The sequence below is a fragment of the Staurois parvus genome, unplaced genomic scaffold, assembly GCF_062004578.1.
Source record: "Staurois parvus isolate SC_StPar_1 unplaced genomic scaffold, SC_StPar_1.0 ptg000371l, whole genome shotgun sequence".
Classification (NCBI taxonomy): domain Eukaryota; kingdom Metazoa; phylum Chordata; class Amphibia; order Anura; family Ranidae; genus Staurois; species Staurois parvus.
In genome coordinates, this window is record NW_028318167.1 from 3,333,098 (window position 1) to 3,349,881 (window position 16,784).

The 16,784-nt window shown below is 39.3% G+C and overlaps 1 protein-coding gene across 1 annotated transcript in view; it reads left to right on the top strand.

Annotated features, from left to right (window-relative positions):
• The first annotated feature begins 9,222 nt into the window (after positions 1–9,222).
• NKAIN3 (sodium/potassium transporting ATPase interacting 3) overlaps positions 9,223–16,784 on the top strand; it is a 733,696-nt gene continuing 726,134 nt past the window's right edge. Inside the window, exon 1 of the mRNA XM_089685299.1 lies at positions 9,223–9,621. Coding sequence (XP_089541425.1) covers positions 9,568–9,621 — 54 coding nt within the window. The 5' untranslated portion in view covers positions 9,223–9,567. The remainder of the gene's footprint in view (positions 9,622–16,784) is intronic.

Genomic DNA, 16,784 nt, shown 5'->3' on the forward strand with positions numbered 1-16,784 from the left:
CCAAAGCCGAATCTAGACAACACTTCCCATAGATAAGGCCATTCCACACTATCAAATGCCTTGGCCGCATCCAAAGATAAAATTGCCCTCCCCCAAGGATTGTCCATCGGAATTTGCAAATTCAAAAAAAGTCTGCGAATATTATTAGCCGTCGCTCTAGAAGGAATAAATGTCGACTGATCTTTATGTACGATATTACCAATAATCCACGCCAGTCTAGTAGCTAGAACCCCAGCCAACAATTTAACATCTGTATTCAGATGGGAAATAGGTCAGTAGGAGTGAGGTTTTAAATCATCTTTTCCAGGCTTCAATAATACTATTATAACAGCTTCATTCATGGAGGGGGGCAAACCATTTCCATCCATGGTGGCATTCAGGACATTGAGCAATGCCGGGAGGAGTTGTACACCATATCTACATAGCTATGTAACACATTAAAAATAAGTGTGTATACTGTTTAAAATCCAGTAATACACTCTTATTCTGTTGTGCACATGCTCAGTTGCTCTCTATTTTTTGGCACTGTGCCAAGAATGTAAAGGCCGATCTGCTGACAACATAAAGATTTACTGCTGTTCAGGGCTCTGGGCTTCAGCAAAATATCAACCTCCAGCAAATAGAAAAAGGAGCAATGCTGGAGACAAATTACTGCACACACCAATTTTGGTAGCATAATTATTAATATGGAATGTATGTTCATTGCTAAAGAACATTTTTTTTTCAAGTTGGTACGGGTAAAGTTCCACTTTAAGCAGCAGGGGATAAAAATGGTTGTACTAGGAGTAGGTAAACAGTGGAATGCTCTGTTAGCTTTGATGAAAGATCTGATATAACTGCCAGATCATCTAAATCTTTGGGAATCCTAAAGTGGAACTGCACTGCATCTGAGCATCACAAATCAAATATGCTATTTTATTCCTTTTTAATATTCTAAGCAAACACACCCATCCATCCATGTCTCCATGTTTTATTTTGCTAAGACATAACTTTGAAAAACACCTCCTAGCATTTCTGGCAATGGCCATCTTGAGTAAGGGCAGATGATTCATGTAGCATTTACTTCCTGGAATCCATCTGCCCTTAGCTCAGGCACTCAGACAGGAAGGTCTACTTAGGTGATAAAACCCCTTCCTCCCCACCTGAAGATTCCTTGGATGTATGACATAATTTGCCTTGCCCTGGAAACCAGAAATTAATTGAAGAAATGTAAAAACGTTTAAAACAAGTACATTTATATACTTTCCTATCTATTTACTAATGCTAGCAGCATAGGGATTGAAAATAATCAATGTTGATTGAGAGAGTGACGGTCCGCTATGTAGTAGAGTCCACTCTACAACAGTGGCTGTCCATTCTGCTGTGGCTATTGCGGTGGAGGTATGCCATACTTTTGGAGAGTGGAGGTTCAAGCAGAGACCCTTGGTTTACTTGACAGGAGGTAAGGTTCTTGATCTGTAGGTGGTAGAGACTGAGCTGCTTGTCTGAACTGAAACTATTGGCTTGGCTGCAGATATGCAGTTAATGAAACCAATGTGCTTCACTATTTAGCATGCTGGTGGAGCACCAGAAACAGGAAGGAAGGCATTTCATTTGGGTGGGGGGTAGGGAAGGAGGGGGGTGGACATTTGGGAAGATGTCATCTACTATGTATTTCTGGCCTTATGTGACACATTGTTTATATCTTCCAGAGGCGATCTGTACATGGTGAAAACCTTATTTGAGGGGCTAATCAATTTCTGGTCTCTGGATAAGAAGATTGGATGACACACTTGATGACTGCATCTGCCAGTTTACATGAATGACTGCTTTTATTATTTCTATCTAAATTCAGTCATTTGAATTTGGTCATAAGTATCTGCTGGCGTATAGATTTTCTGCTGGGAGTGAATGCAATAGTTAAGAAAGATATGTGATCATTTCATGTGTTTATTATATCACCAGGCCATTGATGCCACATGCTAATTATAAAATATGTTCTCAACTTGGAACTGATTGCAGAAAGTAATAAATAGAAGATTATTTTCTCCCAGACACAGTTGGTTGATATACACAGAATATGTGTACTTCACAGTTTTACTGCTCCCATTGGAGGTCATTTGCAACCTGAAAAAATGCTATACAGCATATTCTATTTTTTTTCATGATATACTTCCAGAGCATGCTAAATATCAGCTCTTTAACACTATCTCCAGGCAAGCAGCTAAATACACCATCGCAATAAATATATGGAAACTTTCCTACTTGCTAAAGGATTTGTAATTCTGTGAAGACAATCTTGTCATCATGGCACCTCTGACAGACTGTATAGTCATCATTTTCTTAATTTGACTTGGTATCAGCCTCTTGCAGTCACCTTACAACAGGGCACGAGCATGATAAAAAGAAATAGCACAAAAAGCCAATACATTTATGTACTGGCAACGAAGAAAGCTGAGTACTCATCAAGACTCAAGCCATTGGCAGGACCATTTCAGCCTGGGTTCAGAAGAGGTAGGTTGATTGATGCTGGCTGCCCTTCAACAATAAACCTGGGTTCACGTATATGCGAATTGGATTCTTTTTTGCACTGCATTCAGTTCGCATGAGATGTGAACCAAAAGGCTTTTTTATGGAGCTTGTTCACATATGTGTTGGCCGGCTGCAGTGTGATTTAAAAAAAAAGTCTGGTATGATTTTCAGCCTGGTTCAGGTGCGATTTCCAATGTCATACACTTGAACAATTCACACCTGAACCACTGAATAAAGTTGCAACAGATGGGCCTTGAAATTGCACTGCAAACTGGTCCCACACATATGGGACCAGTTTGATACTTGATAACATATGGCACAGTCCTTGTGCCACAAAATATACTTTAATGACCGAGCCACAAGTGAGAGTCTAACAGATGGGGACAAACATCAGCACAATCATTTGTAAAAAATTAATTCTTTCCATTACAAATAATTTTTTGCACACAACCTAGCTTCAGGAAGACCTTCATTAACATAGTCAGTGACTACTGAACAACCAGCAACTGTTGTACAATATAAAGCAGCCTTTTCCAACCAGGGTGCCCAAGCACACTGGGGTGCCTCCAGATGTCTTCAGGGGTTCCTTGGCAAAATGCCTTAAAATTGCCTCAAAATTGTATACAAGCCAGCGGGTGGATCAAGCCAGCCTTTTAGTTACACAAAGCCACAGGTTTTCATTGTGCACCATTACAACCTTCTAGCTGCCAGTGTCCTAACAACCAATGTGGTCATTGGTTGATAAGGAGGATGTTGGACACCTGCACAACATCCTTGTTTGCCTCTTCCCTGTCCCTTTCCATCAGCACTGGGGTCATATTAGCTGAATAAGGGAGAGAAAATGAGGGAGAAGAGAAGCATTGGGTAACTAGTCAGTACCAGTGTGCAAAGGTATATTTGCTTTGGAAGAATAATTCACCTCTGACTTTGGATGTCCTATGTGTGTGGTCGTTGCTGCATTCTGTAAAATATTTGGTTTAGTTTTTTATATTTTAAAACAGGGTGTGCAGAATTTTAAAGGGTGCCTTGACTGTAAAAAGGTTTGAAATACTGATAGGAGTGCAGTGGTCAGGAGTATGTAATGTACAGAGTGCAGTGCAGACATTTTCAGTTTGTCTCATTCCAAATCAAAATTCAGATGAATTTTTCATTATTTAGAAATTCAGATGTATCCTAATTTCAGAATTACAATAGTAATGAATCCAAAATAACAAACAAAATTTGGATGAAATTCAAATTAGAATCAAATTTTAATAGAACTTGATTAAAATTTTAATAGAATTTGACTCAAATTCAAATCAAAATTGAAAATGAAAAGAATAAAATAGAACATAAAAGAATTGAATAGATTAGAATAGCATAGAATAGAAAAGAATGGATCAGAAAATAATAGAATAGAAAAGAATAGAATAGAAAAACAATAGAATACAATATAAAGGAATAGAATAGGTTAGAAAATATAGAATAGAATAGACACTAGAATCGGATAAAATAGAATATAACTGTCTTCTGAAATTCACATTTCAAATAGAATAAATTTATATTCGAATAGAATAGGAAAAAATAGAATAGGAAAAAAAAATAGAAAAGAATTCAATAGAATAGAACAAAAGAGAAAGAATATAACCACCTTCTGAAATTTGAATTTTGAAAACAATAAATTTGAATTTGAATAGATTAGAATAGTGTAGAAAAGAATAGAAAATAAGAGAATAGAACAAAATAGAATTGAATAAAATAGAAAATAACTGTCTTCCGAAATTTGAATTCTCAGCAGAATAAATTTGAATGCCAATCTGAATTCCAATGGTGGATCAAATTTTCTTAATTCGAATTGAATTTGAATTGAATCCTATTTGAAAATGAATAAACAAAACGAAACAAGTTCTGATAACAAACTAAACAAATGTAATGAAACTAAATTATTTAAATAACGGATTGATGCAAAGCAAATTTTTTTGTTCTGCACATGTCTAATGTAGTGGTCAGTAGTATATAATCTACAGAGTGCAGTGGTCAGGACTATAAACAACAAGTCCCAAGAGAAAGTGAAACTGTAGTAGAGAAATATCAGATTCCCTCCCTGTTTTCCCAGCAGGCAGGACTGTGATGTGTGGCAGGGCTTTGTAAATCTCATGGTTGGATACACAAAATACAAATCCTTTGGTAGGTTAAATGGTTTATGTATATTAATATGCAGTAATAGTGGAGATATGTCTTGCTCAGATCCAAACAGAAGCTAAAGGGGTGTGACCACCTGTTAACAATGAAAATTTTGTATTAACCCTTTGCACACTGCTAACCACTCTCATATGTTTCTAGGTAACTTTTTCATAAAAACATGGATTTTGGTTCACATACAGGTGAAACTCGAAAAATTAGAATATCGTGCAAACGTTCATTTATTTCAGTAATGCAACTTAAAAGGTGAAACTAATATATGAGATAGACTCATTACATGCAAAGCAAGATAGTTCAAGCTGTGATTTGTCATAATTGTGATGATTATGGCTTACAGCTCATGAAAACCCCAAATCCACAATCTCAGAAAATTAGAATATTGTGAAAAGGTGCAATATTCTAGGCTCAAAGTGTCCCACTCTAATCAGCTAATTAAGCCATAACACCTGCAAAGGGTTCCTGAGCCTTTAAATGGTCTCTCAGTCTGGTTCAGTAGGAATCACAATCATGGGAAAGACTGCTGACCTGACAGTTGTGCATAAAACCATCATTGACACCCTCCATAAGGAGGGAAAGCCTCAAAAGGTAATTGCAAAAGAAGTTGGATGTTCCCAAAGTGCTATATCAAAGCACATTAATAGAAAGTTATGTGGAAGGGAAAAGTGTGGAAGAAAAAGGAGCACAAGCAGCAGGGATGACCGCAGCCTGGAGAGGACTGTCAGGAAAAGACCATTCAAAAGTGTTGGGGAATTTCACAAGGAGTGGACTGAGGGTGGAGTCAGTGCATCAAGCGCCACCACACACAGATGGATCCTGGACATGGGCTTCAAATGTCGTATTCCTCCTGAACAACAAACAACGTCAGAAGCGTCTTACCTGGGCTAAAGCAAAACACACCTGGTCTGTTGCTCAGTGGTCCAAAGTCCTCTTTTCTGATGAGAGTAACTTTTGCATCTAATTGGAAACCAAGGACCCAGAGTATGGAGGAAGAATGGAGAGGCACACACTGCAAGATGCTTGAAGTCCAGTGTGAAGTTTCCACAGTCTGTGTGATTTGGGGAGCCATGTCATCTGCTGGTGTTGGTCCACTGTGCTTCATTAAGTCCAGGGTCAACAATCCTTGTTTTATTGATTGCGTGTAATATTCTAATTTTCTGAGATTGTGGATTTGGGGTTTTCATGAGCTGTAAGCCATAATCATCACAATTATGAGAAATCACAGCTTGAACTATCTTGCTTTGCATGTAATGAGTCTATCTCATATATTAGTTTCACCTTTTAAGTTGCATTACTGAAATAAATGAACTTTTGCACAGGAGATTACCAGGTGAAAACAGAGGGGAAAAAAACAAAGAAAAGAAAATCGATGCAGCCACCATATCTAATGATTGGTAAGCTGTAATATAATACATTTTGGTTTTGGGTTGAATACTTAAAAAGCCTACCATTGTAAGCACCCCTGTCAGTGTTAAAGCAGAACTAAAGGGTCAATTTCAAAGACTGCCAGCAGGCAGGCTCTTTATTGCAGAGCAGACATGGAATGTCTCTTCTGCAATAAAATAAACCTACTTGCCTGCCCGCAGTCCCCTTGTAGAACGTACAATGAGCTGAACAAGTGCAAGTTTACATTTTAGCACAGTGTCTGTATGCTGGGAAGATTGAACTCCTGCACATGTGTACCATCATTCTGAGCCAGCCAATAAAAATGGCTGCAACCCAGCACCCTGAAGAAGCAGGTACCGGTACCAGCAAGAATATTGGAGAAAGGTAGGTTTCAGGGCTTTATTTTTGCTTTCAATTGTTTGTCTCTAACTACCACTCTTTCTATACAGCTTGGGCTTTTAAGCAAGTTCAGAAAAGTACAGACTTATGATGGCCATACACACTTAGAAAATTGTTTGAAAAAGTTTAATTGTTTGACTTTCAAAACGTTAGTGTGCTCATTTCAGTTATCGAAATGCAAAGTTTTATGGCATAAAAACGAACCGCCATGTCCGATTTTTTGAGCCTAAACTATCAATTTTCAAAACATTAGTAGTGGAATGGATCAAAAACACTTTGAAAAAATCTACAGCGCATTATTATGTAGTAATGTAAGCCCGGAACTGTAATCAATCGAACAATGTACCTTTTATGTTGTTATTGATCAATAATATGTTGATAATTGGGGGACAAATATCGATACAATGATGGTGTTACTGCATGCACGTTCAACAGATCTTTATAAACCCAACTGTTTTCTTTAGACGATTTTATAACGTGTATGGTCAGCATTGCTGGCAGGATTACCAGGTGAAAATAAAGAAGGAAAACAATGCAACCATCACATCTAACAGTTGGTAAGCCACAATAAATTATATTTTCATTTTTGAATGTAATAATCCTTTAAAGTGGATGTAAAGTCCACTTTGTAAGTTTTACCTACAGGTAAGGTTATAGTAAGGCTTATCTGTAGGTACAGTGAATATCTCCTAAATGTGCACTGTTTAGGAGATATTCACACAGCATGCAGCCAGTGAAGTCTCCAACGCATGTGCTCTGAAGGCATGGCAGAGCATGCCGGACCTTCAGAGCTCAGTACTGCAGCCAAGGATTTCCGCGCACATGCGCGGTAGTAACATCGTCGCGGTTCCTGCCATTCATATTGTTGGAGCCCGAATACCTGGAAGGAAGACAGGGTGAAGATGGCGGTGCCAAGGAGCCATGAAAACACAGTGCTGGAGGGCTCCATATACAGGTAAGTCTGTCATAATGTGCGCAGTGCATACAGGTACATGATGACCTGCACCTCTAGGGGGCCCATTATTTTGGGGTTTTTTTTCGGGTGGTTTGCTACTGTTTTAATGTCACTGTAATTCAGAAATGTGTATATATATATATATATATATATATATATATTTATTTATTATTATATAGATTTTTTTATTATATATACCTCTTTATTAGGTACACCTGTTCAATTGCTCGGTAATACAAATTCCTAGTTGGCCAGTCACATGACAGCAATGTAATGCATTTAGGCATGTAAACGTGGTGAAGTTGACCTGCTGAAGCTCAAAGCGGGCATCGGAATGGGGAAGAAAGGAGAGTTAAGTGACTTTGAATGTGGCATGGTTGTTGGTGCCAGATGAGCTGGTCTGAGTATTTCAAAAACTGCTGATCTGCTGGGATCCTTAGGGTTTACAAAGAATGGTCCGAAAAAACAGAAAATATCCAGTTTGTGGTATTCGTGTGGATGACAATGTCTTGTTGATGTCAGAGTTCAGAGGAGAATGAGCAGACTTTTTTCGAGATGATAGAAAGGAGACAGTAACTCAAATAACCACTTGTTACAACCAAGATATGCAGAATACCATCTCTGAATGCACAACACGTTGAACCTTGAAACAGATGGGTTACAGCAGCAGAAGACCACACTGGGTGCCACTCCTGTCAGCTAAGAACAGGAAACAAAGATATCAATTCGCACAGACTCACCAAATATGGACAATAGAAGATTAGAAAAATGTTGCCTACATTTGCGTAGGCAGAGTAGAGTAGGACTGGTCATAGAGGGATTACTTTGACACAGTTGCCCAGCCTAAACATGTAATGCAATATGTGTGAACCAAATATCCTTATTCTTTATTGCAAAGTCTACTGGAAAGGGTATATACCAGTGTGCAGAGGGTTCTTCAGAATTTCTAGTGTTAATATGTGGTTACACCCCTTTAGCACCTGATAGATAAATTATATTTTCTTGGCACACTTTGGGCCCCTTAGCACCAATTGAGCATCGTTTAAACACCACGGCCTACTAATGAGTATTGTTGCTGACCTTATCCATCTTCTGATGGCTACTTCCAGCAGGATTATGCACCATGTCACAAAGCTCAAATCATCTCAAACTGGTTTCTTAAACATGACAATTGCTTCACTGTACTCCAATGGCCTCCACAGTCACCAGATCTCAATCCAACAGTGTGCCTTTGGGATGTGGTGGAACGGGAGATTCACATCATGGATGTGTAGCCGACAAATCTGCAGCAACTGCGTGATACTATCATGGCAATATGGACCAAAATCTATGATGAATGTTTCCAACAGCTTGTTGAATCTATGCCAGGAAGATTTAAGGCAGTGCTGAAGGGGCAAAACGAGGTCCAACCCGGTAATAGCAAGGTGTACTGGTGTACTTAATAGTGGTTGTTGAGGGTATAATTGTATTTGACTATATATATATATACATATATATATATATATATATATATATATATATATATACCCTCACCAGCCACTATTAAGTATACCTTGCTAGTATACATTTTTTTTAAACATTATTATTTTATATATATATATATATATATGTGTGTGTCAATTTGTTTTATATATATATATATATATATATATATATATATATATATATATATATATATATAAATTCTGTGTATTTTATTCCACTGCTGAGGTGTAGCTGGAATGTGGAGTAACCCTGGGGAGGGCATGCATTTTATGCGCAGCAGATGGCAGCAGAAAGCCTTCATCCGGCTTCTAGAAATGAAAAGTCAAAGGCAAAAGAGAAGAAAGGAAGGAGAGGTCTGAGCTGTGGATTTCTGGGCTCGATCTTGGTCCGTGTTTGGGATTTTGGGTCGTGATTTGGGGATCAGTGCTGTGGGATTTGGCATTGGCAGGCGCAGAGGCGGCGGTAGGATCTGGGCGGCTGTGCGGCTGCAGTGTCGGGAGATTCTACATTGGGATCTATAGTGTCTCCGGGGCAGGTGCTGAATCTGACAGCAGCCCTAAGAAAGTGCAGCTACGCCTAAGGAGCTGTCCAGCTGCACTTGAGCTCCGTCCGCCCGCCTGAGCCCGACTCTCCAGGAGTAGTGTGAGCACACCATGGGCTGCTGTACTGGACGCTGCACATTGATCTTTATCTGCACTTTACAGATGGTGAGTACATCCCATCCAGACACTTTTTACAGCAGATGATCGCTGAACTTGCTGCTGCTATCTCAGTTGGACTGTCTATCGCTTTGTCTAGTGAAAAGGCTATTAATATTAGGATGGCTGGATTGCATGTTATTGATCTGCCCAAGGTACAGCAATTGTCGGGTTTTGATTCTGTGCCATGTCATAATCTGGGCACTAGAGTGGCTTTGGGTGGTTTGACACTTCAGTGGTCATGTGATTGGGGGCTATTACTGTCAGTGCTATCTGCAGGCTGCTCAATCACTTTCTCTGATATTCCATTCAACTGGACATGATCAATGGTCAATTGTGTATATGTCACCATGGGCTGCTGTATACTGCTGGAGACTAATACGCAGGCTGAATTCCAGTTAGTCCCTCTTTAATGGGTCTATGTTAGGAAATGTCTCCCTTTGTGGTTTAACACATCCAAATGTACATCTTCTTTTGTCTGTGCTGAGAGATGCAGTTGCCTGGGAAGGAGCTGTCACTTTATAGATAGTACTGGATCATTTTCTCTCTGTCAACCAACTAGTTTGCATAAACCTGACAAAAGAGAGATGTCATTTTTTTCCTGCTGCTGTTCACAGCTACATTGTTTCCAGACTGGGCTGGAATGGTCCTGAAATTGCTCTACAATTGTGGTATTGTTCATTTAACTAAAAAGGAGGGTGAGAGCAGGAAATGTGTTAGTTACTGTCAGGGTGGAGGTGGTTTTCAGTTGTAAATCCAGGCATGGTATTGTAGAATAGTACAACTTCCCAATTCTTTATAATGGGTTACCTAGAATATTCTCAGTGGAGCACTAAGGTAAATAAAGTGTGATGACAAAGTTCATTGTGACCTACATCTTCTGTATGTGCATAAAAGGGCATTACACTGAACTAAGAGCTTTGATTATATTAAAAGGTATTTAAACCCCAAAATAAAAATGTAATAAATTGCAGGTTACCAGTCGTTAGATGTAGTGGCAGCATTAGTTTTCTTTTTTCAGGCTTTTATACCTTAAAGTGATATTAAACCCTCATTTTTAAAATCCCTTTCGCCAGCTGATTTATTCACTAAATATGCAGCTTCTATTTTAATCCTTGCCTAAGTTTCAGCTTAAACTAGTGCCCTTACTGCTGCCCCAGGTTTCCTGTTTCAGGGTGGCTTATTTCTCTTGTTGCATCCTACAGAGCCACCGTTGCATGCAGGAACTGGTGCTGTGCCTCTCTGCACTGTATGCATAAATGGCAACACACAGCCCCCTAGCCTAGGATGGCAAGGCACTGCTCTACTCCTCCCTCCCCCACTCTTCTCCAAACTGACTGACTGCCTCCAGACTGCACTGTCCACTGTAATTTTGTTTGCTGTGGAGATCCGAAGTTCAGGGAAGCAGCACTAAGAGACCAGGAGGCAGAAGCATTTAAAGTTGTAAACTGCAAGTGTTTGGGAAAGAATTGTAACACATAGTTTACTGGGGTTTTTTTTTTATTGTGCTCAATGTGTTAAGCCATAAAATTCTGAGATTTTAAAAATGCTTACATTTTTATCCGATGATCTGCCAATAATATATTTCCAGGGTGACAGCACACACTTACTTTATTGTGTCTATGGAGAAACAGCTTTGTCACTCTGGGCTGCTCTCCTGATTTGAACTACAAATGCCTCCTCCTCTCCTTATCTTCATTACATAGTAAGAGAGTGTTTTGTAGTCCACAGAGTATAGCTGGGAAGGCTAATATACTGTAGTTGTTTGAGTTTTCAGTTCAACTCACAGAAAGTGACAAAGAAATTCTTAGGGCTCTAGCACATGGCCATAAATTAGGGCACACGTTCATACATAGTAAAATATGATAGTTGTTGTGGCATCTAGAAGCTGCAACTGCAGTGTAAATTTGTGTTTATGTGATCATGTGTATGGGCTTATTTTTTTTTAAAGTAATGTTTTGGAAAATACATCCATGTGTGAGTGCTGTCAGTTATGTACAGCTGCGTTGAGCATATTCTGTAATTTATTTCAATGGACCAAATTACATTGAAGCTTTGGCTCTCAGGCGCCACAACAACAGGTGTATTTTACCCTATACAGCCATACACCCAAATGTACAGCCATGTGCAAGAGCCCTTATTCTCCAAAATGATACTGTATAAAAAGACGTTTCACAGATAAATATAACAGAGTTTAAGGCATATACCAAAACTATTAATATCTGAGATTAATGTAGAATTGTTAGAGGAAATGCTCTCCAACACTCAGCTGACCTCCTTCCCAGTAATCCAATGGATGTGTCAGTTCTAACTGTTGGCTCTATACCCCCTTTCACCATGGCATTAAAAGAACTGTAGTGAGGAAGCATGGAGGCTGCTATTACAGAAGGGAGGAATAGTGCCCCATCACTAGTGTCAGTGGGAGGAATAGTGCTCCATCACTAGTGTCAGTGGGAGGAATAGTGCCCCATCACTAGTGTCAGTGGGAGTAATAGTGCCCCATCACTTGTGTCAGTGGGAGGAATAGTGCCCCACCACTAGTGTCAGTGGGAGGAATAGTGCCCCATCACTAATGTCAGTGGGAGGAATAGTGCCCCATCACTTGTGTCAGTGGGAGGAATAGTGCCCCATCACTAATGTCAGTGGGAGGAATAGTGCCCCATCAGTAGTGTCAGTGGGAGGAATAGTGCCTCATCACTAGTGTCAGTGGGAGGAATAGTGCCCCATCACTAGTGTCAGTGGGAGGAATAGTGCCCCATCACTAATGTCAGTGGGAGGAATAGTGCCCCATCACTTGTGTCAGTGAGAGGAATAGTGTACCATAGTTGGTACTAATGGGAGTAATAGTGCCCCATCATTAATATCGATGGGAGGAGTAGTGCATTTCTAAGTCATAGACCTAGAACAAGCATGTAGGTTTAGGGGTTGGACTTTACACTGACATTATTGTTCTGCAACCAGCATTTTTATAAGGAGGTCAGCAATGGCATAGATGCCAACTGTCTTGGATTTGCTGGGGCAGGCCCACATTTAAATGCTCTGTCCCAATGGCTGGACCCCGAGATCACAATGTCAACATTGAGTTACTCAGTGTTCGCTCAGAGTATTGAGGGGATTGTGACCACAAGTGTGCAGTTTCCACACATATAGGCGTGGGAGCACCAGAAATGTGGGCATGCTCTTGGTACTGTCATCTGGAAAGTGGGATAATCTTGGTGGGACTGCCCAGAAGATGTGCATGTTAAGTATGGTGCATGGGATGACAGTGGTCCAGAAAATGGAATGAATCTCTTGGCAAATATGTAATGGTAACCCTTATATTTCTGTCAGTACTGGTTTCCTTTGAATACTGATATTTTGTACTTTTATCATGTGAGGATACGTCTACATATATATTTGCAAATGTTATTAGCATCTGTTTTAAATAAAGCAACTTGTACAGGTTTACTGGTCCTAAGGGGAAGGTATTTCCCTACCCAGAGCAGACATTCTATTACCAGTGCTAATATAGAACCTTAGAGGCTTCGTCTTTTCTTCATCTGAAATATCTAGACCTTCACGCAGGAAAAGTAAATAAAAATCAAATTGTCTCAAGTTCTGTACAGGGAAAAAGATTTCCTTTTCAGTGAATAAAGAGGTTTTCTAATTTTAGTGAAAGGCCTACTGCTGCTTTATACCCATCTGTGGTGAGGAACATGAATGGGCTGCTTTTGGCACCGTAAATGCATATGAAACTGTATCCAAAATGCATGATGAAATCTGTATCATTATAGTCCATATAATGTTGACTTTCTGCATTGATCTCATACAATCCTAGTGCAACTGCCTTTCATAGCATACAACATACATCTCTTCCTGTGTATTACATGCTGTACCAAAATGCACTCATGTGATGTGACCTAAGAGTTCCCCCATCCAAAGTAAAAAAAAAAAAAGTATTTACTTTGTTAAAGTGAATCTCCAGGAAAAAAATGAAATGTTGTTATGCAGGTTAGCAATAAAATATGTCCATTAACAATAATCTTTTTATGAAAAATTATCCCGGTGATCCTGCTGGTTCCATGATCCTGATAGTAGTTATGTTGTCATTCCGACAACACTGTTCAGCTGTAATCCAGATGGCTGCTCCCCCAAACATTGTCAGATCCCAGAAGCTTTGCCGATTCATTAATATATAGAGTGTCTTGAAAAAGTATTCCAGTGCCTTAAACATTTTTCACATTTTGTCATGTTACAACCAAAAACATAAATGTATTTTATTGAGATTTTATGTGATAGACCAACACAAAGTGGCACATACTGTAATTGTGAAGTGGAAGGAAAATGATAAATATTTTTCAAAGTTATTTTACAAATAAATATATGAAAAGTGTGGTGTGCATTTATATTCAGCCCCATTACTATGATATCCCTAACTAAAAACTAGTGGAACCAACTGTCTTCAGAAGTCACCTAATTAGTAAATAGAGTCCATCTGTGTGTAATTTAATCTCAGTATAAATACAGCTGTGAAGCCGTCAGAAGTTTGTTAGAGAACATTAGTGAACAAACAGCGTCATGAAGGCCAAGGAACACACCAGATAGATCAGGGATAAAGTTGTTTTTTTTATTTTTATTTAATTTTTTATTGTTTTTTACCATTTATTTTATTCTTATTTTTACAATTTTTTAGGAGCGTCGTTGAGGGGGGGCTTTGCTGAAAAATCAGGGCATCTAAACAGACCTCTGATGTTTCACCTTTGAGACAGAGAAAGGAGATTGAGGACACAGCCCTCAATCTCCATCTCTGAAGCCTCGGCTGCACAGAATGAATGGATAATAATAGCTCTGTACAGAGCTTCCCGTTCATTCAAAAACTAAAGCATAGTAAACACAGTTTACTATGTCTTAGTTATCAATGGATAGAGTCAGGGATCGGTACAGATCACAGTCAGTGTTGATGGGGGATTCCCTCCCACGGAAGTATTGTGTTCTCCCGGTGGGGGCAGCTATAAGCAGTAATAGCATGCTAAAAATCCTACATGCTCGTTGTACACAAGTACATCCATCTTACAATCAGCTTGCTCATACATGGATCGAATCTCAGCTGGTCCTCGCTAAACCCTCCAAGATTTGATTCATCTATGGCCAGCTTTACTGGTCAGATCACTGGGTAAAAATAAAATAAAAGTATTAGGAAAAAAAGAACGCAGTCATTCCATTTAAGGATTGGTAAGCTACAATATATTAAATTTTTGATTTTTTGGTTTAGAAAAATATTTTCCCTTCATTGGCAGCAAAGCAGATCACTATGGAGAGGCTCCAAAGGCTTCATGGCATGTGCCATATGGCCTCAGATTAGACACCTGGGTTGAGTTGGTTCAAGATTGTGGGTTTTTTTACATTGTTTTTTACAGCATTATTGTAAGATTGAAGACCTCTTACAACCGATAGCTGATATACTATACATGGAATTACAGAGTAAAACTGTGTGTGCCCATCCATATGGGAACAGTTTGATTTCTGGGACTCACAATCAGTACACAGCTGCAGCATTGTCCAGTCTTACATGATGAATGATGTTGGGTACATCAAGGAAGTACAAAACCTTTTTGTACGGTAAATTGTGCTTAGTGTCAGGGTTTACATCCTTTAGACTTTGTTATCAGGGCGTGTGAGAGCATTTCTGGGGAAATTGGAAGGCTCAGAGGCACTTCGAATTTTTGGGAGCAAAGCCACGCTAACATTTGCTACCCATTGCTTCCATATAATCACATAGGGCACCGCTATTACTTGGTTTCTCCTTTATTTCCCTGTGTCACCTTTCATCACTTACTTTGCTGCAATCCTTATCAATGATTTTCTTTGCCTGTGTCTGAGAAGAAAGTTTCAATGGCCATATTGCCCACTTTACCTTGTATTCTTTTAGCACCAGCACTTATAAATCCCACAAACCTTTTCATGTTCCACCATGGAATTCAATGATTAATACCTTGTACGGAAACTCTGACTTACTGCATTGAACTATAAAGCAAGGTCATGGTATTTTAGAAGCAAACGGTAGATTTATATTCCTTTTACTTAAGGTCATTTGAGTTCTAGCTGGAAAGTACTTATTGCTAAATCGCATCCGCTCTTTTTAGTATCGTTAGGAAAGATTTATTCTACTTTCCATCCATAACATCACCTATCTTAGTTTAAGTAGTAAAGAGGAAACAGCAGAATGCAGTGTTTTGTTTGAGGAGCAACTGTTCTACCTGCTACACCATTATTGTCATCCATTAAAGCTGAACTATGAGACATAATATTCGTTCAGCTCTGTATTCATCAGCACATCATTAAGACCAGGTTCATACTTTTGTGTTGCAGTAATACACACTTTGCCATGCGTATTGCTGCAGTATACAGTAGCACAGCATGTCCGTGTTACTGTGTTATGGTGATATTTAAAATAAATCCACAATGTACTAAAGCAACACACCTGCGTTACAGCACTTTAAGGGCCAAGTATGTGCTGGATTGCATTGCCAGCTGATTCAAAATGAATGGGCTGCCATATTGCAACGCATTTTAATGAGTAACAAAGCTCATGTTAACATGCGTGTGTTAACACACCACACAATTAATAATCCATCCTTAGCCCTGGTTCACGCCGGAGCGACTTGTCATTCGATTTCACTGTTCCAAATTGCATGACAAGTCGCACTCTATTGTCGGCAATGGAACTGTTCAAATCGGAGACAGAATCACACAGTTTTTGAAAGTAGTTCCTGTGCTATTTTTTCCAATATCAGGTGCAATTTGCATTGACGTGTCCATGAAGTCACACAGATGACAAGCAAATTGCATGTGAATCGCATGAGGTTTCAACTTTGAAATTGCGCTACTTCAAGTCGCGTTTGGTGTGAACCAGGGCTAAATGCATTTTTTTAATGTAAGTGGTGTAAGTACTTGAATCTGACTTAGCATCAACCCTCTTGCTGTCCCTGTACAGCAGTGTTCAGACTAGGAGAGGAAGTAGGATGAGCAAATAAGCTGTGCTACAGTGCTAACAAAGAACATGCTGATAAAAGGAGAGAACTAAGGGGATGAACTAATCAATCTTCTGCTTCTCCTACACTCTCCAGTCACATTCTTCTCCTGATGATGTCCCAATGACAAAATGCACTGGGCGGGCTTAAGCACTCTGACAT